The 23,000-nt window shown below is 37.8% G+C and overlaps 4 protein-coding genes and 1 pseudogene across 5 annotated transcripts; 1 reads left to right on the forward strand and 4 right to left on the reverse strand.

Moving 5' to 3' along the window:
* Positions 1–10: 10 nt before the first annotated feature.
* Positions 11–1,890, forward strand: LOC103943237 (high mobility group B protein 7-like). The gene is made up of 8 exons (XM_009353486.3): positions 11–313; positions 461–543; positions 692–752; positions 846–953; positions 1,096–1,153; positions 1,257–1,301; positions 1,440–1,526; positions 1,621–1,890. Exons 1-8 carry the CDS (start codon positions 168–170, stop codon positions 1,702–1,704), a joined length of 672 nt encoding a protein of 223 aa, XP_009351761.1. The 5' UTR covers positions 11–167; the 3' UTR covers positions 1,705–1,890.
* A 170-nt stretch (positions 1,891–2,060) lies between these two features.
* Positions 2,061–4,643, reverse strand: LOC125477764 (DNA damage-repair/toleration protein DRT100-like). Its single transcript, XM_048585202.1, has one exon. The coding sequence runs from the start codon at positions 4,255–4,257 to the stop codon at positions 2,404–2,406; it is 1,854 nt and encodes a 617-aa protein (XP_048441159.1). The 5' UTR covers positions 4,258–4,643; the 3' UTR covers positions 2,061–2,403.
* Positions 4,644–6,296: 1,653 nt separating this feature from the next.
* Positions 6,297–7,874, reverse strand: LOC125477765 (annotated as a pseudogene).
* Positions 7,875–8,869: 995 nt separating this feature from the next.
* On the reverse strand, positions 8,870–15,448 carry LOC103943243 (protease 2). The gene is made up of 11 exons (XM_009353493.3): positions 14,853–15,448; positions 14,320–14,624; positions 14,018–14,212; positions 13,083–13,429; positions 12,320–12,611; positions 11,928–12,086; positions 11,042–11,407; positions 10,434–10,499; positions 10,132–10,180; positions 9,837–9,960; positions 8,870–9,127 (listed from the first exon to the last, which is right to left on the reverse strand). Exons 1-11 carry the CDS (start codon positions 15,205–15,207, stop codon positions 9,037–9,039), a joined length of 2,349 nt encoding a protein of 782 aa, XP_009351768.1. The 5' UTR covers positions 15,208–15,448; the 3' UTR covers positions 8,870–9,036.
* Positions 15,449–16,040: 592 nt separating this feature from the next.
* LOC103943242 (phytochrome-associated serine/threonine-protein phosphatase) lies at positions 16,041–21,779 on the reverse strand. 2 transcript variants are annotated; one of them, XM_048585203.1, is made up of 10 exons: positions 21,602–21,779; positions 20,426–20,572; positions 20,247–20,314; positions 18,966–19,023; positions 18,291–18,401; positions 18,082–18,132; positions 17,764–17,907; positions 17,535–17,630; positions 17,376–17,447; positions 16,041–16,357 (listed from the first exon to the last, which is right to left on the reverse strand). In XM_048585203.1, the coding sequence occupies exons 1-10, from the start codon at positions 21,680–21,682 to the stop codon at positions 16,280–16,282; spliced, it is 906 nt and encodes a 301-aa protein (XP_048441160.1). In that variant the 5' UTR covers positions 21,683–21,779; the 3' UTR covers positions 16,041–16,279. The 2 variants fall into 2 exon arrangements, with proteins under 2 accessions (XP_048441160.1, XP_009351767.1); XM_009353492.3 differs by having other exon boundaries at positions 16,338–16,496; positions 21,602–21,761.
* Between the last annotated feature and the right edge of the window lie 1,221 nt (positions 21,780–23,000).

Raw genomic sequence — 23,000 nt, forward strand, 5'->3', positions numbered from 1 at the left:
GATAACGAAATCTGGCGGGCGGGGATTCTAAAATTTTCCCTCGTATTTTCATCAAAGTTCAAACTCAAACATTTTTATATGAATATATATTAGTATTCGTTCCGCTCAGTTCCTTTCATAATTTCATTTTATTTTCATAGAAGAAGAAAAATAAAAAGAAGAGAGAAATGGGAGGAGGGTCAATGAAATCGAACCCGACCAAGGCAAGGAAGAGAGTGGAGGCCACTGAGACTGAGGAGAACTCCTTGTCAATGTCAACAGCACCACCACCTTCTCTCGTTCGCGTCAAGGATGGCAGTGCCTTTGCCCGATGGTTTGCTACCCTGAACCCCTCCCCATCCTTCTGTTTTTTCTTTTTTCCTTTGTTAAATTCTTCTGGATTTAGGGTCTATCCATTAGTCGAATAGATGTGTAGTGTTTGTGTTGAATAATTGAGTTAAATGTGCGTGATAAATTGCAGCGATGAGTGCAACAAGGACGTGCCAGTGGCACTCATCACCATGCACAGCTGTAGCCTCGATGCCAAAATCAAGCTCAATCTCAGTGCGTAATTGGTTGCTGCTTTTTTTTTCTTTTTTTGCCTTGCTTATCTTGTGTAATTTCTATTCTACTTATTTTGAGAAATGAGAGTAGCATATCTGATTTTCCTTTGTTTGGGAATTGGGAATTGGGAAATGGGATGAATTTCCAGAGGCTCAAGTTGTGGAAAGGCCCCCTGAATTGAAAAAGAAGCCTCCCACTGAGACTGAGAGGTAATTACTTCTCATTCTCCTCTTCCGTTGCACTTGTCACTCTGTTGTGAGATTTATGTATCACATCTTTCTTTCAATTTTTTATATTTGCAGAAAGAGATCCACTACCGCCACATCACATCCAAAGATGTCAAAGAGAGCCAAGAAGGACAAAGATCCAAATGCACCCAAGCGCCCTCTCACTGCCTTCTTCCTCTTCCTGTATCTCTCCTCTCACCTGTTGTTTCTGTTTCTCTGACCTGTTATCAATGATGTAAAACTGCTGTATCTGCTGCGTATTTGAATGATGTCCGTTTTGTGTGAGATGCTGTTTGAGGTCAATTGGGGATTTTGTATGTTGCAGGGATGATTTCAGGAAATCCTACAAGGAAGCTAATCCTGATTCCAAAGGTGTTAAGACGGTCTATAGTGTTATCAACTTCAGCACTCCATTATTGTATAATATGCTATGATTTGATGAGTTTGTGCAACCTCGAATGCCGTAGCTTTAAAATGGAATTTCAGGTTACAAGGGAGGGTGGTGAGAAGTGGAAGTCTATGACTGATGAGGTTTGTATTTGCATTCATTTGTCTTTTCTTCTTTATGGTTTTGGTCGTGACCTTCAATCTAATCCTGTGGACAGGAAATGGTAATTAGACTCTGTCTGATCCTATTTTCTTCTTGTGTCTGATGTAAAATGTGTTCAGGAGAAGAAGCCCTATGTGGATAAAGCTGCTGAGCTTAAACAAGAGTACAAAAGAGCACTGGAGAGTGGCATTGCAGGAGATGGCGATGTAAGACTTATTCATTGTAGTTGTCGAATGTGTTATTATTATTGTTGTTATTTTAGCTCTTGCTAAATATTGGTTTTTCTTTGTGGTAATTCAGGGTGGAACAGCTGAAGGGGTTTTGGAGAAAGAAGTTTCAGAGAAGGAAGGGAAGGAAGAAATATCTGATGGTGATGAGGAGTAGTACTAGCGTACTAGTTTTAGTCTAGTTTGACAAACCTTTTCATAGAAAGTTGTATGTTCCTCTCTGTTTGGAGGGAATGAGTCTGATGCATGTTTCTAGATTCTTGTAAATTCTGAGGCTGGTTGTATCTGAGCTATCTACGGCTTTCCTGAAACTAGTTATAATATATATCGTTCTTCATTGATTCACGAGCATCCTTTTTTCTTGGTGGACTTGTGAATGCAAATCTAGTAGTTGAGCATTTCAATTCCATTTGTGTTTTTGTGTTATAATTGGTTGGCGTATGTTGAAACATGAATTGCCTAGTGCTTACTTGCAGTATCATTTCAAATTACAAAGTGCATTGAAAATAAGTCGGTTGTCATCATTTGATTCATTCCACTTCTTATTCTGCAATCTTGGTGGTCTCAATTCTTGTTTCCGTTGTGAGGCACTTTCTGAAGCAAATGATTCTCTGTAATTTGAATGTGTAAGCATAAGCTTGACATAGGAAAGAACGTACATTTTCTATTCTAGGTATGTAAATAGATGAGGCTTCTTAAGTTAAAAGTGAATATGATAAATAGATAATAAGTTACTATCTTTTATGGATCTTGGATGGATCTTGGCTCTTCCAGGAGATTGTCCTACGTGCTGTTTTGTATATTACATGTAATATCAATGAAAATGCTCATGTTTTCTCAAGTCTGAGTCAGCCTCTTACTGGCTCATCATATTTGCTTCTTGTTTCTTTCCCCTGCCCCTGCAAGGTGGCATTGGCTTGCCACATAAGCACAAATTGTGCACGTAAGCAGCTGCAGGGAAAATGTTGAATGGTCTCCCTTGTGGGATCTCTCCGCATAACCTGTTTGCCCTGAAGCTTGCGTGTCTGAGCCCTTCAATCCCCAATAGGCTATTTGGAATCCTTCCTGTGAGCCCATTGACGGACACGTCGAGCCATTTCAGTTTCACCAGCAACCCCAAACTTGTAGGGATGGTGCCTGTCATCTGGTTCCTTGATACATCAAACCTTTCAAGTTGAGTCAGGTTTGAAACTGAATTGGGGATGTGACCGGAAATCTTGTTGCCTCCCATGTGGAGCACTTTGAGCCTCAAGCCTGCCTTAAACTCTGGAATTTCACCTGAAATTTGGTTATGGGAGACATCCAAAAACTCCAAAAAACTGCTTGTCCTATCGTTTAAGATTCTTGAGAGAGATCCCACGAGCTGGTTTGAGTGCACATCAACGGAAGAAATTGCGTCAGGCAATTTGATTTCTGAAAGATTCGACTTCAATTGGTTGTTGGAGAGATTGAGGCTCTGCAAGCTTGTCACGTTGGTGAGGAGCTCTGAGATTCCACCGGTAAAATGATTGTGAGAGAGGTCAATAGAGGTCAAGGAATCAGGCATTGTAAATGTTGGGAGGGATCCTCTCAATTGACAGCCAGCAAGATGAACATCTCTGAGTTGTCTACTTCTGATCCAATATGGAACGCTGTCTAAACCGAGATTGTTGTAAGACAAATCTATGGACAAGAGAGAAGGAATGCCCCTGGCAAGGGTCTGAGGCAAAGCATCTGAAAACCCGTTCCTGGATAAATTGAGGTACCAAAGGTTGTTTAATCTTGAAATGGATACCGGAATACGTCCTGTAAGTCGATTGGCGCTCAACGAAAGAGTGGTGAGAGATTTGAGTCCGGCAACCTGAACAGGGATGATGCCAGTCAGTTGGTTGTGGTTCAAGGACAGGTCCAAAAGCTTGGACAAGCTGAAGAGGGAAATGGGCATCTGACCAGATAACTGGTTATTGGAGAGATCAATGTAAGTAAGGTTTTGCAGCTGGCGACCTACGAAATCTGGAATGGGGCCGGACAAGGCATTGAAGCTCAAATCAAGGTACTGCAGAGCATGGAAATTTAGAAAGGTGGGTGGGATAGGACCTGTGAGGGAGTTTCTTGCTAAACCTAGTTGGAGAAGATGGAGAAGATGGCCTAGGCTTGGGGGAATGTGGCCGCTGAAACGGTTGCCGCTGAGGGAGAGGCTCTGGAGGGAGGACAAACGGCCTAGACCGGAAGGAATGGGGCCAGAGAGGGAGTTGTCTTCGAGGGCGAGTTGGGTGAGGTGGATGAGATTGGAGAAGGTCTGAGGAATTGGACCTGTAATTAGTTTCAGCCCACTGATAACGAGTACCTCCAAGAAATTCAAGTTGGCAAGAGAAGGGGCGAGAGACCCCTTCATGTAATCAGGTCCGGAAGCTGGGCGCTGCAACTGCAAGACAGTAACCCTACCACCTGGGTTGCACTCAACACCTTCCCAGCCTCCGGCGCAGCAGTCTCTGCCCGTCCACGAAGACAGCATTTGTGTTGTGTCCTTGAAAATTCTGGATTTGAAGCTGAGAAGGGAGGCTCTATCTGCTTCTGAGCAAACAGCCGGAGATGACGACGACACTGAGGATGTAGAACACAGCAGGATTGATAAAAACATGAGCAATGATAGGTTGGAATTGGAAATACGAACCCATCTCCATCGCCATCTCCATGTGAGGAGGAGGAGGAGGAGGACCGGCATTCTCATTTTGGGGGGAGGAGGAGGAGGAGGTCTAAGTCAGAGCATAAAAAATGTGAACAATGATAAATATATTTAAAAGGAGAAAGTGAGAATAAGTGAAAGCTGGAAAGCAGGCAGTAGCAGCAGGAGAGGAGGGTGGAGGAGCTTGAGGAGGGGGACTTTGCCCTGCTTGCCGTAGACACTTAGACAGCAAGTATGTAATTAATTAATACTTAATAGCTAGCTAGGATGAATAACGAAAAAAATGGAATTACAAAAAGTGCGTGTGTGTGTGCGAGAGAGAGAGAGAGAGAGAATACGCATGTAATAATTTGGTTTGGAGGAGGAGGAGACATAATGCATGTCTGAAACTCTCAAGTGTCTGCGTCTCTTACTTATAGTAACCAAAACAAAAGAAAAGAGGTGAGGTCGGCTCTCGGGGAGTAAATGGAACTTGTATCTCGCTTCCTCACATGTAATGTGACCGTTTGATGATCACGAGGATCCTTCTCCAGTTTGAACGTTGGAGCGCACTAGATTCAAATTCCGCAACCAAATCAACCAGCTTTTTTTTCACTTTTACAAATTAACCCCTATATTAAAAAATAAAATAAAAATTAGGGAATTAAGTTAACCCCTCCCCTTCCCTTCCCTTGTATTTCGTGGCGCAATGCTCGTTATCGTTGCCATCCACAGGTCCCTCCCACAATCTTTTCTTGTGCCAAACAAAAGGCCTTATCATTTCTCCTCCTGTCTTTCCATTCCAATTGTAATTAATTGGTGTGGACTCTTCGAATATCACTTGTCACTTCTCAAGGCAAAGGACAATACTTAAGAGTTTTCTTAATGTAGTCCAATCCAATCACACGGGCTAATAATTACAACACAAGTTCTCTTTTTCTTTTCTTTTTTAAATCTTTAAGACTCACTCAATAACACGATACTACTATAACATTTTCTTTATTTTTCTTTTTAAACATGAGTAGTATGTGCCTTGAATTATTATTATTATTATTATTGAGGCAAAAAAACTAGCATGAGTTAACCAAACACTTTAGACGAGTGAACCCTATTTTTTTTGTAACGCTTCCAAGTCTAAGCTCGAATGCATTACAAGATTAACGTTGATCGATCAGGTTATCTTTCAGTATCAAGTCTCAATTAATTATTGCCAACTAAACTGGAGAAAGAAATTAACCACTCAATTGCATCTCTTTTAATTAAATAGTATGAAATGACAATCTTGAATATAATCAACATTAATCAAAATTAATTAGAAAAATAAAAAGGGTTCTGACTACTGATGATGATGATGGTGATAATATTAAAAAAAAAAGAGGATGAGTGGATGGTTCAGATTGAGCTAATTATATTAACTCCAAGAGCTTGCTTAATTGTTGATTGCTCATGATTATTCACTTTTCCTAATTTGGAAGGAAGACTATTGTAAATTTGCCGATCGGTTCCATATGTGATGCTTGTTTATACTACACTTACCATATTTTCATACCATATTTGTATTACCTCTCTAATAAAAGTAGAATTCACTAACATATGTAGGTTTCATCTCTATTAGAAAAGTTTACAACATATATAGTATAAAAGCAAGAATAGCATTTTTGGTCATGAAAATGCGTTTGCAAAATTTGTACTGAGACAAATGTTTTTTAGTAGCATGTCATGTACGTATATTTGTGTGTAATTTTGTAATATTAGTCAGAAAGTGGTTGAACATTCGGAGAAATTTGTCAAACTATCGTTCCTCAATTTTAACTTATTTTGTTCCCTTATATATATATATCAAAAGTGAATGATGAAACATCAGCTGGATTAGACAGGTTGCGTTAATTGCGCTAGCTTTAGAGTGAAATGATACATCAGACATTCAAAGAAGTGGGTAACCATTAGAGAATTAGACCATAAAATTAAAGTGCAGTAGTAATAAAGCAATCCGTATTCCTTAGTCCTTACTGGAAGTAATGGCTTGATTATATGGACTACCATCTTCCTTGTTGAGCAAGATCCTCAATCTCCCTATTTGCATGAAATCGCCTACCGACAAAGAGTTCCAAAACTGGCAGCGGGAATTCTTTTATTTAATTATTGAATATAGATTTAGCCGAAGTCCTCTTCCTCTTAGTGTAAAAATATCGATGTATTCAAAAAAAAAAATTATTGAATGTAGATATGCCGTGGTTAAGCTTGGCGATGGCGATGGATCCTCGGCCTACCTGACAAGGCCCAAGTTGACGATGCCCCAGGAAGTTTGTGGCCAGCTTCTGTCCTTTGCCTTCATGAGGAGCACCCTTGCCCAAGCAATCCATCCTTCCCAAGTCATCCTCTTGTCCCAAGCACTCCCCCATTCCAGCATCCGGGTTAGCCCTCTCTTTGCCTCCCTCTCCGCCTCCTCAAACCTTGCTTCTGTCAAATACACCTGACCCAACACCACATGCGGCTCCCCAAGGAAAGGGTTCTTCTCAACACACCTCAACAGCAACTCTTCAGCTCTGTCCTCTCCTTTCTTTCCCTGTTTTTGAGACACATCACATACAGCTTCCCAGTTCAATTCCCTTGCAGCCAAATGCTCTTCCGCATCCAGAACCCTTGTGCATTTGTCAAACACTGGTGGCACCACCTGCTCGATGTCTTCATCTCTACATTTGTCCGCCCCGGCATTCTCACCCCCTCCACTTCCAGCAGTAGCAGTACTAATAGTTTTCTTCTCTTGGATAAACATCTCCTCCTCTCTCACTATCAAATTGTATATTGCAGCCATCCTTGATATGGAATTCATCCAAAGCCCTGGCATGCCATCGCGGGGCCACAGAGCTCCCTAGTTGTTGCCCCTAAACTCGAGGCGGCCATCTTTGTTATCAAAGAGCTCGTCCTGGAAACCAAAGAGTTGATCACTGAAATCTGCCATGGTCATCAGGACAAACACTGCAACCACCCTCCTCGATACCAACACATCTTCCCCGGTCTTTATGTGCTTTACTGTATCCCCATTTGCTGGAACAAGACTCTGCAACTTGTTCCTCCAACTACAATTCGGGCTTGCGGCTTCCGATTGGTTCTGCAGCTGCTGCAGCGACATCTCTGATTGTTTGAGATGCTCCACGAGCTCCGCGTCGGTGAAGTGGCACAAAAGGTCGTCGTGGATGAGAGGCTGTCTGGGGACAATGCAGAACAAGTGAATCAAGCGTTCCGCAGCCTCCCCGACATGGGCACGAACGGCTTCGCGGCCTGTGGAAGGATCAAAGATGGCAAGGTTGACATAGGATAGGAATTGGAATAAGCGGAGTGAAAGAGGCCGCAGAGCAGAGGCAGACAGAGTCAGGGGCCTTCCATATCTTGAGAATGCGGTAGATGTCAACGAGGTGTTCGAGAAAGGTGCCGTGCTTGTGCCAGCACTCGCCAGCTCCAACTGAGCGCAGCACGGCCACCAGAGAAGGCAGATTTTTGTCAACGGACTCCAGCTCACCCCTGAGGAAGGGGCGGGTCGAGTTCAAGAGGCTTTGGAAGTAGGTGCCGCCGTGGCTGCTCTCCAACGACGGTGTTGGTGTCTGTCTTGGATGGCATCGATTTGATTGATTATAGCTGGCTGGCGGTGTTTGGTTTTTGTACCTAAAATCTAAATAGTAAACTCAAATATAAGAGAGAGAGGAGAAGGAACAAGAGATGGAGTAGGATTATCTTCCCCTTTTTTTCCCTCTCTTTCCTTCCTCTTATATTTACACTGTGAAGATTAAATCACGTCAATATATTAGATAAATTTTACATAGAAAGAGAAAGACAAAATAGTGAATGTGAGAGGAGGAAAGAAAATGGGATGAAAAAAGGAAGAGAAAGAATCCAAGTTGTGTGGTGTGGTGTGGGAGGGTAGTCCGTGCGAGAGTGCGATCGAAACTGACGAAACTAGTGGGTGGCAGTGGAGGAGAAGACGTAATCAACTGTGGTTATCAGCCTGATTCTGTTGCGAGGATGGAGACAAGGATTTATTTTGTTGGAAATTGTTATTAGTACTCTAAAAATCTTATTTACACTCAAAATTTTTTATATTAGGAAAGATAAATACATTTGTGAGAAGTGTAGAATAAGATTTTTGAAATGCCAATAACACTTCCCATTTTGTTTTGTTTTGTTTGTTATGTCGCAATCAGGATTTACGCAAAACGGTGTTGACATCCCATCCATCCATCCATCCATCCATCCATCCATCTCCAATGCCGATTTAAAGATAAAAACACCCAACTACCCCAAGCAAACCAAACCAATAATAAACAACTTGCAAGAAAAGAAACACAAAAAAGCCAACTCGAATAGAAACACTTTAAGTCAGAGAATCTCCGTATTCCTTACTAGGTTATTTCTACTGCAAATCTGAAATCAACACTAGTCTCGTTTTGTTATGGTTTTCCTCTAATTAAGTTGCACCAACATATTCACAAATTTGAATGGACTGAGGCCGACCAACCCACCTGCCTTCCAAGGTGGCAAGCAAGCGCCCAAACACTCATTTTCTTCTATTTAAGGCCGCTCTTGTGTTTTCTTTTCATGCTAAACAAGAAAACCTATTCATTTGTATTTTTCCGGGGCAAGTCTTACTCTATAATAATAAAACATAATAAAAACAAAAACAAAGAAAAAGCCTCTCATCATTTTGAAAGTGGTTTGCTCGTCTTGTTGGGCGTTGTTGATATTACAAACCCAGGAAAAAGAAAAGGTGTTGCTGATATCGTTTTTTATGTGAATGATATACTAGGTAACACAGTGGAGTCACACCACATCCTACCTGAAGCAGTATACTTAATTTCCCCCGAACCCTCTGGCAGGAACCATATCTAGAGTCTTCATTATGAAGGTATATATGAACGCATCTTCTTGAAGCTTCTCAAACCTGCGCCAAACAAGAATTATTACTTCATTACAGATAGTATGTGGAAATATTTCAGACTTCAACTATATCTCAAAGGCAATAAAGTTTTTCTGTCTATCTATATAAGTAAAACAAACGTAAAATAAAACTCTATTTACGGTGAAAAACAGACTCAGACTCTGTTTCAGAAACAATTTCCTTGGGAAAAACATGAATCTTTCGAAATGTTCAGAAACATTTACACCCCACACGGCAAAGCAATGCACACAAGTTAAGGGGTAGAGACCTAAAGGTTTATACAAATTAGTCGAATCCAATATAAGTTTAAAAGCTTAAGCTACATAGACATGGAATGGTTGATTAGTTGGCAACAGAGAACCTTAAGAAGAACGTAGATAATAATAAGAGTTTGACTAAACAAACCATGAACACGTGTGAGAAGGTATCTGAACTTAGTTCAAGATTGGGTAGAAGGGTTGTCATGTTCTAGCTCTTGTTACTCCTAGAAATATTTGGGAGTTTCTCTTTACAATAGCCTTGAAGGAGTCTCACTTTACATAAACCGCTATTACTAATCCCTCACCGTTTTATTTTTTAAAGAGGTTATTTTCATAGATGATATTCTTCAATTCTTGGGGTGAGGTGAGGTTTTAAATAAATAAATAAATAAAAACTTAAAAATTCGAGCACAAGTGAATAGCTTTACGCGTAATAACAGAAATAATATTACCTCCCTGACTTTGAAAAATGCCCAGCACCAAGTTCACATTTAAACATAATGATGTTTTTATCAGTCTTCTTATCCCTTAGATTTGCCACAAATTTAGCAGGTTCTGAGTACATAACCCGTGGATCTGTTGCAAAAAACCAGTGTTTCAATTGGAGAAATAATACGTCAGATATGATATTAGGCGAAGAATACATCTATTGGATATGAAAGTACAATTTGTATCCTTCCTATTATTTAAACTGATAATGAAGATATTGAAATTGCGGAAGCAAAAGTGTTATGATATTATGCCTACCATTTAGACCAGCAGTAACAAGAATGTTCGGATAATTTTGAGCCTTAACCTGTATAAAATAATGCCAAATATAGATTATTAGAGTAAACAAAATGTTTTGGAATGTACTACAATTCATGACCTAGTAATGCGTTTGGGATTTTAGAGAAAATACATGATTTAAGTTGCCTATTCATTTTTGTTGTTTGGATGGGTAGGAAAGAAGTGATGACTTTAATGATGCCAACTTATGGTTATTCTAGCTTAACTGTTATAAATATACTGATTAAAGTAGTACAGCATAGGTTATATTGTCATCTCACGTTATCAACAGGGGAATATGACTTCATGTAAAAGTAGAACTCCTCTTTACGTGGGTCACCCCATTCCTGCAAAAATAAAATTATATCAGTGAATGTAGTTGGTGTCTAAACCTACACCTTGGGAGAATATAGCAGCAACCTGACTGCAGTCGCCAAAAGTCAATTAAGATCGTAAAGACAGGGAAAACGGATATAACTAGGTAGATCTGTAAAACCAACAAATGTACAAAGAAATTTCAAGCAAAGAACCCCAGAACTTATACAGTGGAAAAAAAGAAAATGGCATTATCAGTAAACTGGTGTTGGAATTTTTTTTTGTAGATGTCTAGAATACAACAACCCAGGCTTATCTCACTACATGAATCCTAGAATGCCACTACACTTGGTTTTGCAAGATGTCTAGAATGATGTGAAAATTCAGACCAAAAAAAAATTATGCGATGATTAAATTATTATCCACCACAGTGAAAAATAGTAAATACCCAAGATGGGATGATTAAATTGCCGATGTCTAGAATGATGTCAATAAAACTAGATGTTTATCACATGCATTTGATTCATCCTGTTAAAACTTTCAGGGTCAGGATCTGATGAGGAAATGAAAATACCTCCCACTCTGAAGTTGTAAGGGGGATAGTTGGGTCAAGCATTGTAGTCAGAACATCAACAAAAGGCACTCCAGCAACAGCAGCCTTGAACAAATCAGGCCTCATATTAAGAACAGCACCAATAAGCAATCCCCCTGCACTCCTTCCATCAATGCATAATCTTTCTTTGGAGCAATATTTCTTTTCTATCAAATACTCAGCACAAGCAATAAAATCTGTAAACGTATTTTTCTTCTTCAGCAACTTTCCATTCTCGTACCACTGCCTCCCCATTTCACCACCCCCACGAATATGAGCTATAGCATATATAAAACCCCTATCCAGCAAAGACAGCCTTGAAGCTTGAAAGCTGGCATCTATACAGATCTATTGACATAATAAAACTCTTGAGTCACTGAGAGAGAAATGAAAACAAGCAACGAACAAAATAAGCCCTCTTCCAAATGGCTAAAAGGATATTGCCTCCTACAGTATTTTCAATTGTGAGGGCCACTGACTATGTCCAACATACTTGAACAATTTTACCAAATTGTGATTAGAATTAGCCATCATAGGCCAGAAACAAAATTCTATATTTTAATTACTAATCCAACTGGATGATACATAATGCATTAAACAGACAACCTATAAGGTAATAACAAGAAAACTTTCTTAAGATGTCAATTGATTCAGATATTGGAAAAGGAATATCCGCAGAGCAGTAACGTATCAAAAGCACAAAAGTTTCTTTTTTGATGGCTACATGTTTAAAAATGGATCTGGTCATATATTTTTAAGGGCTTCAGATTTCAGTGCTGTACCTTCTAATTGTCCAATTCAAAGCATCTCGCAAAATTTTCTACAAGAAATAAGCTTTTCAGTGTAATCATACGAATTCTTCTGTTACCTCATAAGAGCCATAGCCGTAGAGTAGCAATGGATCATATCCATCAAGTTTTACAATATCCTTCCTATAAACAATTGATATTGGAATCTGAGTACCATCTAGAGCACTAGCCCACTTCCTTTCTGTAACATAATCTGATGCTTCAAAACCTCCCAAAACCTGAGAAACATAAATGACAACACCACCTATCACAAATACACATACACAGGAACCCAAGGCGAGGTAGAGATGGTAAATGGAATAACCGCAAAGCTTACTTTCAAAAAAGTAAAAATTAAATCATTACTATTGCAACAATAAACATGTACATGACAAGAGAGTTAAAAGGACAAGTATACTAAGGGTTAGGCTCCTAAAATTTAGTATTTGAAGTAATAATAAATACAACTTACTGTTTCAATCTTCTTCAAAACAGAAACACCTGTCTTCATATCATAATCGTACACAGAGGGAGGTGTTTTCATGGAGCTATAAGAAAATCGTAAGATGCCGGAAGAAAATTCTGATTCTGATGGATCCACAGAGTATGTGGGATCCAAAAATTTAACAGCTTGACCACCATGAAGGGTTTTAAGTGGTTGTCCAACATCTGGAAGTTGATAGATAGTGACTTTTGGTAGACCCTCTTCACGCTCATATACAACAAGGTGATCACTAAAAAGATGTATATCCTGAATTTTCACACTGAAGAAATTTCTAAATTAGTATGCCTAAACTAACAAAGAAAACATGCCTGCTAAGAATAGTGAAGGTAAAAAAATATCAGGCCCTGAGAAAAAGTTATAGAAAAGTACGCAAATCCATACACAACAATTGGACCAGGTGGCATGGAGTAGTGAACAACACATCTAACTCATTCCATTGTCAGTTCTCTCTTATTCACAGTTAAGACGGTGCATATGTGAGAAAAAAAGCTAGTGAATGGCTCAAGGAAAATTTCCAGTTTCATTTCTGGAAAATGCACTGCAAATCACATGTCGATATATAATTTTTTAATTATCTATATACTTAATTTCACCCGGGAAAATTAGACGTAATATTGAGAAAACATAAATCACGTGCGTGCATGATTTTAAAAATTAAAAAAGACAATCCATTCATGAACATTATTAAGGTCCTGCATGCGGAGTAAGGATATAAAAATTTAGTTATCACCTTTCCCTGTGTGGAAGAAGAACTGTAGTTTCAGATGTATTTTCCAATGGACAAGCAATTACTTCAGAATTAAAAAACTGGTCACTCCTCCTCTTTATAAAAAAATGATTTCCTCGATGGCTAACAAATGTATCAATGCCATCTAGGCGAGGTGTCAGAACCATAAGCCCATCTTCAGGCTTTGAATGATCAAGGTAAAAGTTGAATCTTGTAGTTTTACTTTCGGATGCAACAAACAAGAACTTTTTGCTCTCAGAAGCTTGAAGAGCAATTGAAAACATATCATCCTGTTCATGATAGAGGCAGGAGTCACTTGACCGTTCTGTCCCCAACTTATGTAACCATGCCTATTAAAGAGAAAGCAGGATGTCAGACTAAGCAGTTTACTCACACAAATAAGCAATGGAACAGAATGTATGCACTAATTTTTCCTCCGTGAGGCTGTGAGCCAGACAGGGTTCAAGGTATGACCTCTTGGCTCACTGCATCTGCAGTAAGACAACCAACAAGAAAACAGAATCGAATTCTACAGAGATATAGGAGGATACATCCACGTTATATTCAGCACTTATCAAGATAAACAATGTCATAAAATGAATTCTCATGGAAAAGCATGGGAATGTGGTCATAGGAGACAATATTGAAACAAAATATCAATGTAAATTATAACAGGTAAACACAGCAGGCAAGCCTCCCAGATAGGATATACACAACTGGGGTAAGTTGCTCAGTTCTAAATTTCACCGAAACATGAAAAAATTTCAAAATTCAGAAATTGGCTAAATATTTTATCTGGCATGCCAGTCCTTGAGTAATGACACCTCAAAAATCTACCCACAATTATGTTGCAGAACAATTGAAAAAGCAAGTTAAGAATGTGTGTGAAACATAGCATGACATGAGGAAACAGAGGGCTTAAAGCAGCAGTATCAAACCTTGTCAGGGCGGAGGGTCTCGTCCATTGTAATGTAAACTAATGCCTCATTGCCGGCCCATTCAAGATAGGATGTTGTACCAACAAGAGGCAGACCCACAGGAGCACCTGTCTCGGCATCAATGACATAAACTGTATAGATTTCATTGCCTTTGGTGTCTTCTGCATATGCCACCAAATTGTTGTTTGGGCTAACCTGAAGAAGGATTAAGAAATGAACATGAAAACACTCCATAAACTGTATTGAGATCGTCATCATATAAACACACTGTCATGTTGTTGTATATTGGAGTAGGTAGATACCTTAAAAGCAGCAATGCTATAATAGGCATGATTTTTAGCCATAACATTCTCATCCAAGATTACATGCTCCGGAGGAGCATCAGGTCCGGTGGGCATGGTATCATACACAGATACTGGGGGGTCCGCATCACCCTCGCTGCTTTTGGTTTTGGGTATTAAGCGGCGACAATGCTGAACGTACTCCATACCTTTGAGAGTCCTTTGATAGTAATAGTAGGGGCCTTTTCGTTCAGGTGCAGATACATCATCCTCCTTGATCCTTCCCCTAATCTCAGAGTAGAGTTGATCTTCGAATTTCTTATTTCCTAATGTAAGCCAATTAAATTTTAAATTAAAATGGAGAATTGTAGTTATAGTTGAGAAACAAGCAATTAGAGAAGAAACGACAAATTGCATCTGCTAGTTAAGTTTAAAGGTGTGCTGCTGAATGAATTGAATATCAAATCAAAAATTGAAAATAATCAAATAAAGAAGGAAAAATGCTGGATGCGATAGGGGAAAGGCAAGCAGTGCAATACTAGTTTAGTTGATACCAGACATGAGGAATTGAGTGTAATCGTTTTCTTGTTGAAGGTAAGAGAGGACTTGGGGGTCGGAGCGAGAGTCGTCGCGGAGCCAATAGTAGTTATCCACTCTGACGTCGCCGAACATCTCCATCTTATGCTCCACCTTCTTCGCCACCGGAGGCCGCTGCATCTTACTCTCACTCATCCTCACTCTTGATGTGGGTTCTGATGACGTGGACGCTCGGACGGAGAAACCTAGAGAGGAACCGGCGCCACCACCACACGACGACAATACGACCACTGGAAGGTAGACAAGCGGAAGTAGGTTTCCTCTGCGCCACTGCCACTGCCACTGCTTATGCATTCTCATTCCCATTCCCATCTTTCCTATATATATTTTTCTCGACTAAGATTTTTTTTTTTTTTTTTCACACCTTTTTAGTAAACTAATTATTATCTACTTCTGCCCAATATTTCACAAATTCTCATAAACTCACAAAAAAATGTAGGTATAATAATGCAGACATTGAATTTGCAATTGTTGTTGTTGTTGTGTGCAATAATGCATAGCAATTTGCAAGATCTTTTGATTTGTTTTGAGTTTGATTTTTCAGCACACGTTGAATTTACAAAACAAGAAAATAAAAGAGAAAGCTGGGCCTCAAATTCGTCTCCTCCTCAATTAATTGATTTGGTGATTAAATGTTATTCATTGTAGAGGTTCACGTCCTCGTTGAGTTTACATCAAGCTGGATGACCCATACTTTTCATGCGAAAAAAAATCTAACCAAAATCAACTACAGACTAAAGAGCCCTTTTTTTTCAGTTTTTATTTTTTTGTTTTTAAACTACAAATTTATTTAATAACAAATTTCAATTTTAATAAAAGAAATAAAAACTAATAACTACTTTCTTAAATTTTCAATTTTTTTCCGACCTAAAAGTAATTACCAAAAATTAAAAACGAAATAATTATCAACCGCCTCTTAAGAACATATCAGCGCTTTCAATTTGGCAGATTATTTATATCATTTCAAAAGCAGAGCTCAAAAGTGAACAAAACTGTCGAATGTGAATTTTCATTCGTCAAAGCATAACGGTTAAAATGTGTATCCATTCCTAGAAACAAAAATGTAGCTGCTAGAGAATTATTTATTAAAAGACTACTTCATCCTCCAGAGGAAATTCACGTCAAGAATAAATGTAAGATGCGAATTGAAACGGGGCAAACATAGGCATCATAAATATTACATTAACAAAAAACTAGTTGTAATTTGCACATTTCTGCATAATACATTAGACATGAATTGCAAAACAGGGCAGACAAGAAACATAACGAAATGTATCGGGCATGGATTAAGAATTGAATAACAATTTGCGACCTAATAAGTAATACACAACCCATGAACCTAAAATAGTGTGGCTGCCAGACAGACCAGATGGAAAACCTACAGTCAAGCAGAAAGGAGATCCACCGCACAGCAACTGACCGACATACTCAAGATTCTTCTCTGTTCCAGTACTCTCAACACCTATACCAAGACTTAAAATGATTATACAAATGATGCAGGTAATCACTCCAAACGATCATAAGAAATAAGGTACTCCTGTCCTCGGTCCTCTCATCTGGTTGTTCTCCTCTGTTTCAGTGAAGAACTTCACCTCCCTCTCCTGTTTCAAACGACAGAACACCAACCATCGTGCACGCAATGGTTTTAAATTCATGTCCAGCCATAAATTCTACTTGATGTAAAAAAATAAAAAAAATAAAAACTAAAAACCGTTATTTTCAGGTGCACGCAACAGCAATTAGACATGGACAGACCCATTATGTTGGTAAATGGGTTTTAATGGGTTATGGACCATTATTTGTCCTTTAGTTGGTGGGTTATAGACCATTTTTTGGCCCAATGCCCATCCCTAGTAACTTACTGATTGCACTTTCCAACAAATATTACAAATAATCAAAAAGCGAAAAACTTTGAGACCAAAATGAAGAGAGCCATATAGCACAACTAATACAATATGCAATAAATGTCTAAAAAGTAGGCCCTCAAAACTAACATGCCCTTAGTTTCAAGCTGAATATTGGATATTAAAAACTAATCTTCACTCCTCTCCATCACCAAAACAAAAAGCAGCATGGTGCATGGCTTAGAGTTATTTTCATGCCAGAATAACATGAATATGGACTTTTTATTTTTACTTTTAGAACTTGGACATAACTTATAAATATGTTTGACTGTGAGTTTATAACCTCGCCAAAGTAGGCATTGATATCCCGGGCCAAGTATGGCTACTTCAAAAGTTCATATGTTCAATGTCTAAAAGTTGAGAGATTCTAGAAAATGGCAAATGTCAGCTCTTGGATGTTGGAAAGTCTCTAAGAACCAAGTGTTTCAGACACTAGAAACAATCAATTTAATTATGCGATGCATATAGTTAAGCTGTGAAGGTGACAGAAAGATACCCTAAGTACACATATCATAAAAGTCTGAATCTAAAAGTTTCCATTAAGAAAAAGGCCGTAGGCAAGCCAGTAATCTTTACCATATTGTCATTAAAACTCAAGATAGAAGCCACATTCCCACAGCGATAACAGTAATTTGGTGCAGACCAGACCTGCAAAATTCAATAACCTAACTATTCAATAAAACTTCTACAATATTACGAAAAAAAAAAATCAACAAAAGAGGTTTGGCATCTCACAGTTACAAGGCCTTTATCTTGAAACATGTACTTAAGACCTTCTTGAACAAGTTGGTGTGCTCGACAAACCAGATCTAGATTATTTATGTGGTTGAACTGCAGAAAACAAAATTCTTAAGCTTTAGCATGTGTGTGATCTGCGTGCGCATGCGCACGTGTGTGCGCGAGAGAGAGAGAGAGAGAGAGAGCAAGCAGGGAGAATCCTACTTAATTAGTAAGATCTTAATACCTCAGAAGTGACTCTGGATCCAAACAGCCAACCTGCTCCACGTGGACTTACTGCCCATGTTTCAATATCTTCAGGATCGCTCCACATGAGATCACAAAATGGCCCCTCATGTGGAATTTCACAATTTCGCTCAATGACCCGTATCTGTTAAAGGAAAAGGTATGTACGGTGATGATGATGATGATGATTCATCCAAATGGAAAACCAAAAATAAACAGAACTTCTTTGAAAGCAAGGTCGTAGACATGTAGTTCACGCATGAAAAATATAAATGCTTATATATATGATATGAACAAAAATAATACAAAAAAAAATTACCTGATCAATTGTTCGGATGTCAGGAGAAAGTCCACCATGGACACATAACACCTGGGAAGACAAACCACATAAACATGTTTACTATCAAAAAGTACGCAATCAAAGTCACAAATAGTAATATGCAGAGAGACAGAGATAAGAGATATATGATACTAACACATACATATATATACATAGACAAGAGGAGGGGGAGAGGGAGAGAAGGTTACAGTTCCATCTATAATTGCTGATAGTGTCAGATAGTCAAAAACATCTGTACAATACCGCCAGGCATTAGCATTTCCATACTTCCTCTGGCATTCGTCATAAAAGCCATATACCTAGCAGAGAAAAACTTTAATTGATAAGGATTCAACCGACAATGCCAGCAACAAAACTCCATGCACAGACAGTTAAATAAATACTGCTATGGCAGTAACCTCCTAATCAGGTCCCTCTACTGAACATTAGGATCTAAATTATACATATGCACCTGGACCTCCTATATATTCTGGGAATAACAAAAATGGAAACACTAATATCTCGGATTTCTTACTCAGATTCATGCAATTCATTTATCAACTCAACCTTTAGCACACAACTCTTGCAATCGACTCCATTATATTAAGCCCCCATTACATGCCAAACCAACAAGTCTATTACACTGCAATATTTGAGTATGGTCGGCACAAAAAGTGCTCTAAAGTACCTCTGAATACACTGAACTGTAATTTCATTCCAGCCACCAACAGCTTTAACACAATAATATTCAAAAGAACAAAATGCAAACAAATAAAAACAGCATTGAAACCCTTGCTCCCAATTTTGGTATTCAACAAAACACTAGAGGGTGTCGTTAATAATTGTCTCTTCCAAAACACTATACAATCTATATAATATCATACCTGAGTAAGTTGCCTGCTTTCATGATTACCACGCAAAAGGGTAATATTAGCTGGATATCTATAGCCACAAGTAAAAGAAGACTACATTAGCTACGAGAAGAAAAAAATAAACATCTCATAAAAATTGAGATTGTCAATGAAGAGAAGTTGAAAGTTAAAGCAATCTCGTATTCCATTCATCATCTCCTAATGTAGATAATTATTAAGAGCTCGTTTGGATGTGCTTTTAAAATGATTGAAAGTGCTTTTGGTGAAAATGTTTTAGAACCAATCCTTAGTAAAAATGCAAGTAAATCCTGGAAGTGTTTTTTCTAGAAGAAGCACATAATTGGTGCTTCTTGCAAAAAGCACTTTAAGTGCTTTTGGAACCCAAAAATATTTTCTCTAAAAGCACTTTCAGTCATTTTAACAGCACATCCAAACGGGCCCTAAAGCTGTCTAATTTTTATAAGAACAAAACAACAGTAAAAAGAACGCTTCCAAAACTCTTAAGAAGACAAAGATCTAGAAAGAAATGGACCATGAACCTAAAAACATAAGCAAAGAAACAGGAACCATTAATAAAGAGCTGCATTCTGATTTAAAAAATAAAAAAATAAGTAACGCAAAAGAAAAGCCATCCCTAAACTCTTAAGAGATCAAAACCCATACAGATGTTTAGAAGCAAACCCTCTCCCCCAACTAATCCACATCATCACCCACACATTGTCAAATATCCTTCTATTCTTCTCCCCCCAAATTACCCAAAAAACAGCCATCACCGCACATCTTCTCAGACCTATACCCTTCTTCCTCCCACCAAAGAAGCAAGATGATAACCCGAGAGAGAGAGAAGAGAGAAGAGAGGAGAGAGAGGAGAAAGAGGAGAGATTAGAAAGAAAAGAAAAGAGAGAGAATTAAAAAGGTAGAATGCATACAACAATTTAGCCTTTCATAACCAAACAGACCAACATTTCAGAGTGGGTACCTTGGTGCAATGCACCCAACTGTAAACTCCAAATTGTATTCGTTCTACCGGTTAAATTTATAAAACATAATCCCGTAAGTGATAGCTTCCAAGACTCTTTCTTATTACTGAAATTATCCACTTAGTACTGACCCAAATGATAACTAAACCATACATGGCATATCATAGGGCTGCAATACACATCAAAGGCATAATGATATGTTGCACAAGCACCAAACGGTAAGTAGTGTGCATGACTGCAAATACTAATTTGAAAAGTAAAGACCTCATTATTACAACACATTCTTCCAAACAAAAGTCTAAAATATTTGTACCTCGCCTTAAGAAGCAAAAGGATAGTGAAAACTTCAAGGCTATTGTATCCTCGATCAACAAAATCGCCCTGCAAACAAGCTAGGAATATTAAACACCACCAGAAGACAACCAAACAATATTTTTAAGATGACGTGCAGAGATTTTATCAAATTTAATAACAAAAAAATACAAATCATACCATAAATATGTAATTTGTCTCTGGTACATGGCCTCCAGTCTGGAAAAGTTTCATTAGGTCATGGAATTGGCCATGAATATCGCCACAAACAGTGACCGGACTGTTTACAGGTTGCACATTGGACTCCTCAATAAGAATCTCTTTTACCTGTGATAGTTACAATGACAAACAAGGGCAACAAAAATTACAAAACTCCTCTAGGTAAGGAAAACCTGAAACTACTACTCATGGGACAATTAGAAAAGAGCAAAGTAAATAACCTACACAGCCACAGGAATGTTTCTACATGGCACTTTGAAGAATAATGCTGCGCTAACCATTTTCCATAACTAGCTTAACATGCACATGCCAATATTATTGTATGAGCCCGTCGTAAGTTACCTCCCTCTCAGGACAATTGTGTGGGACCCACTGTTATATGGTGAGACTAGCACGACGTGAGAGGGAAGTCAGAATTGACAGGCTCAAATGAAACTTCACGGTTTTGCTGGGTGCAGGCAAAAGTAATACACTCTCCAACCGCTGCACATATTTATGTATCAGACAGTCCCGTACAAAATTTTGAAAAACCAACTATATCTACTGAGTGAATATCACAAGTAACACTAGACTTCCAAACCAGGTATTTCAGGTTTTGGATTCGGTAGCCAAAAGCAGTTCTTTTTGCCAATCAAGTAATCGACGTGTAATGAAAAAAAGATTGAGTAAACTTTGGTGAGCATGATCAAGAGTGTTGATAACATTAAACATTGTGTAATGAACTGTAACATACTCTCTGTGACAAACAAGGGCAACCCTAAACATATACAGGCAGTGAATAAGGGGAGAACCAAAAAAAAGAAAGAGAAAGAAAGATGCTTTCTTTCTACTTTTAATCAAAGGGGTATGTATTGAATCTTGAAGCCCATCAGTCTATTAGCTACTCAAGCTCAATCACCGGTTAGTCAAAGATCGTTTGTGAACAAAAATTGAGTGAACAAGCTACATTCAATGGTCAAATTTTTAAGGAATCAATATAGAAATCCGATTCCCAAATTGATCGAGAAATCAAACGTATTAGACAAAGCGATTACAAAAACCAATTTGAATTTAACAGCGACCAACAGGCTCAGATATGTGTAAAAACCCTAGATGTAGAAATGTAGATAAAGGAAAGAAAGAGATAGAGATACGGACGTATTCGCATAGGAGTTGAAGCTCGTCCTCCAGAAGATGCTGTCCTTCCTTCACCTTTGAGATCCACTGGTCCAAATCCATCTCTCTTCTTCTTCTTCTTCTTCTTCTCTCTGTTTAGGGTTTTCAAACCCAAACGAGAGACGAAAACTACGAAATTGCACGTGCTGCGCCTGCGTGTGTTGCCAGTTAAGCATTTACCAAATCGGATGGGATCTGTCCTTTTAAAAATAAAAAATAAAAGTTTTCGGCTTACCACTCTAATCTATATTGTATACCCACTATATATTCTGATACGCCTATTCATTGTCATTTTTAGTTAAATTTTTTTTAAATTCTAAAAGTAACATTAATGTGAGAGTTAATTAGACTTAGGTTAAAAACACATGGTAAATGATTAAACGTGGTCAGCAAAATTCTCCCAAAAAAATAATGTTTTATACTTCAATCTTTTTTGGTTAAACTTTTAATCCGAAATTATTAAAGAATAAATTTAGAATAATTTTTAAGGTTAAAAATTTAGATTTTAATCCATAAATAATTTTTTTACTTCAACTCTTCTTACTTAAACTTTTAGCCTGATATTATTAGAAAATAAATTTACGATAATGTTTTTCTTAAAGTAACTTCAAAAAAATAAAAAATTATGTAGTCTATCCTAATTAATTTTATGAACATTTGAATCTAAACTCAAGGAACATTAAAGAATATGATGAAATAAATTTTTTTTTTCAATTTTTTTTTAATTTGGACTGTTATAAATATAAAATTAAAAAAAATACACATATATGATCTACCAACCCACAAACCCATGGGAATTCTGGCTTAAATTTGTCAAAAATGAGTTTTGGGTTAAAATTCATACTTGCCCCAAGTGTTGCAACAAGTTGGAATAGATTTAGAACCTAAAATTTGAGTTTTAATTTGACACTATGTTTGGATCAAGGAAATAAACTTGGATTTTAGGTGCAATCAGAATTTATAAATTGACATACACTAATTCTCTTGTTTAGATTCATAGACATAGAAATTTAGAATTTCCGCATGGAGAAAATACTTGGAATTTGAGACCTCCAATTCCCAAGTTTAAATTTCATGTAAATAGATGTCATTTCCCAATTTATATGATTGACAGTTTAAAAATAACAAATTTCATATTCAATTCAATTGTATTTTTAGGTCTACCAAACAATAAAATTCACAAATTATAGAAAATAAAATCTTTTCATTTTAATTTCTGTCATTTTAAAATTCCTTATTAATCTTAAACAAATTTTTAAGGAGAACTATTATTGGTACTCCAAAAATTTTATTTAGTACTCATCATAAGTGTATTTTACTTTCTAATATATAGAAAGTTTGGAATGCTAATAACAACTCACTTTTTAAAATCCCTTCGCAA

Source organism: the organism of the source record quoted next, unplaced genomic scaffold (genome assembly GCF_019419815.1).
Source record: "Pyrus x bretschneideri cultivar Hongxiangsu unplaced genomic scaffold, Pyrus_bretschneideri_v1 Contig22, whole genome shotgun sequence".
NCBI lineage: Eukaryota > Viridiplantae > Streptophyta > Magnoliopsida > Rosales > Rosaceae > Pyrus > Pyrus x bretschneideri.

Coding starts and splice junctions, on each gene's coding strand:
- LOC125477764 (XM_048585202.1), bottom strand. CDS start 4,257: ATGAGAATGCCGGTCCTCCTCCTCCTCCTCCTCACATGGAGATGGCGA.
- LOC103943243 (XM_009353493.3), bottom strand. CDS start 15,207: ATGGGAATGGGAATGAGAATGCATAAGCAGTGGCAGTGGCAGTGGCGC. Junction 14,213..14,319: donor ATAGCATTGCTGCTTTTAAG/GTATCTACCTAC, acceptor ATCCTTCTTCAG/GTTAGCCCAAACAACAATTT. Junction 12,612..13,082: donor CTTCTTCCACACAGGGAAAG/GTGATAACTAAA, acceptor AAATTTCTTCAG/TGTGAAAATTCAGGATATAC.
- LOC103943237 (XM_009353486.3), top strand. CDS start 168: ATGGGAGGAGGGTCAATGAAATCGAACCCGACCAAGGCAAGGAAGAGA. Junction 314..460: donor GGCAGTGCCTTTGCCCGATG/GTTTGCTACCCT, acceptor GATAAATTGCAG/CGATGAGTGCAACAAGGACG. Junction 1,154..1,256: donor ATTCCAAAGGTGTTAAGACG/GTCTATAGTGTT, acceptor ATGGAATTTCAG/GTTACAAGGGAGGGTGGTGA.
- LOC103943242 (XM_009353492.3), bottom strand. CDS start 21,682: ATGGATTTGGACCAGTGGATCTCAAAGGTGAAGGAAGGACAGCATCTT. Junction 18,402..18,965: donor AAAGCAGGCAACTTACTCAG/GTATGATATTAT, acceptor TTTCTCTGCTAG/GTATATGGCTTTTATGACGA. Junction 17,631..17,763: donor GATCCAGAGTCACTTCTGAG/GTATTAAGATCT, acceptor TGTTTTCTGCAG/TTCAACCACATAAATAATCT.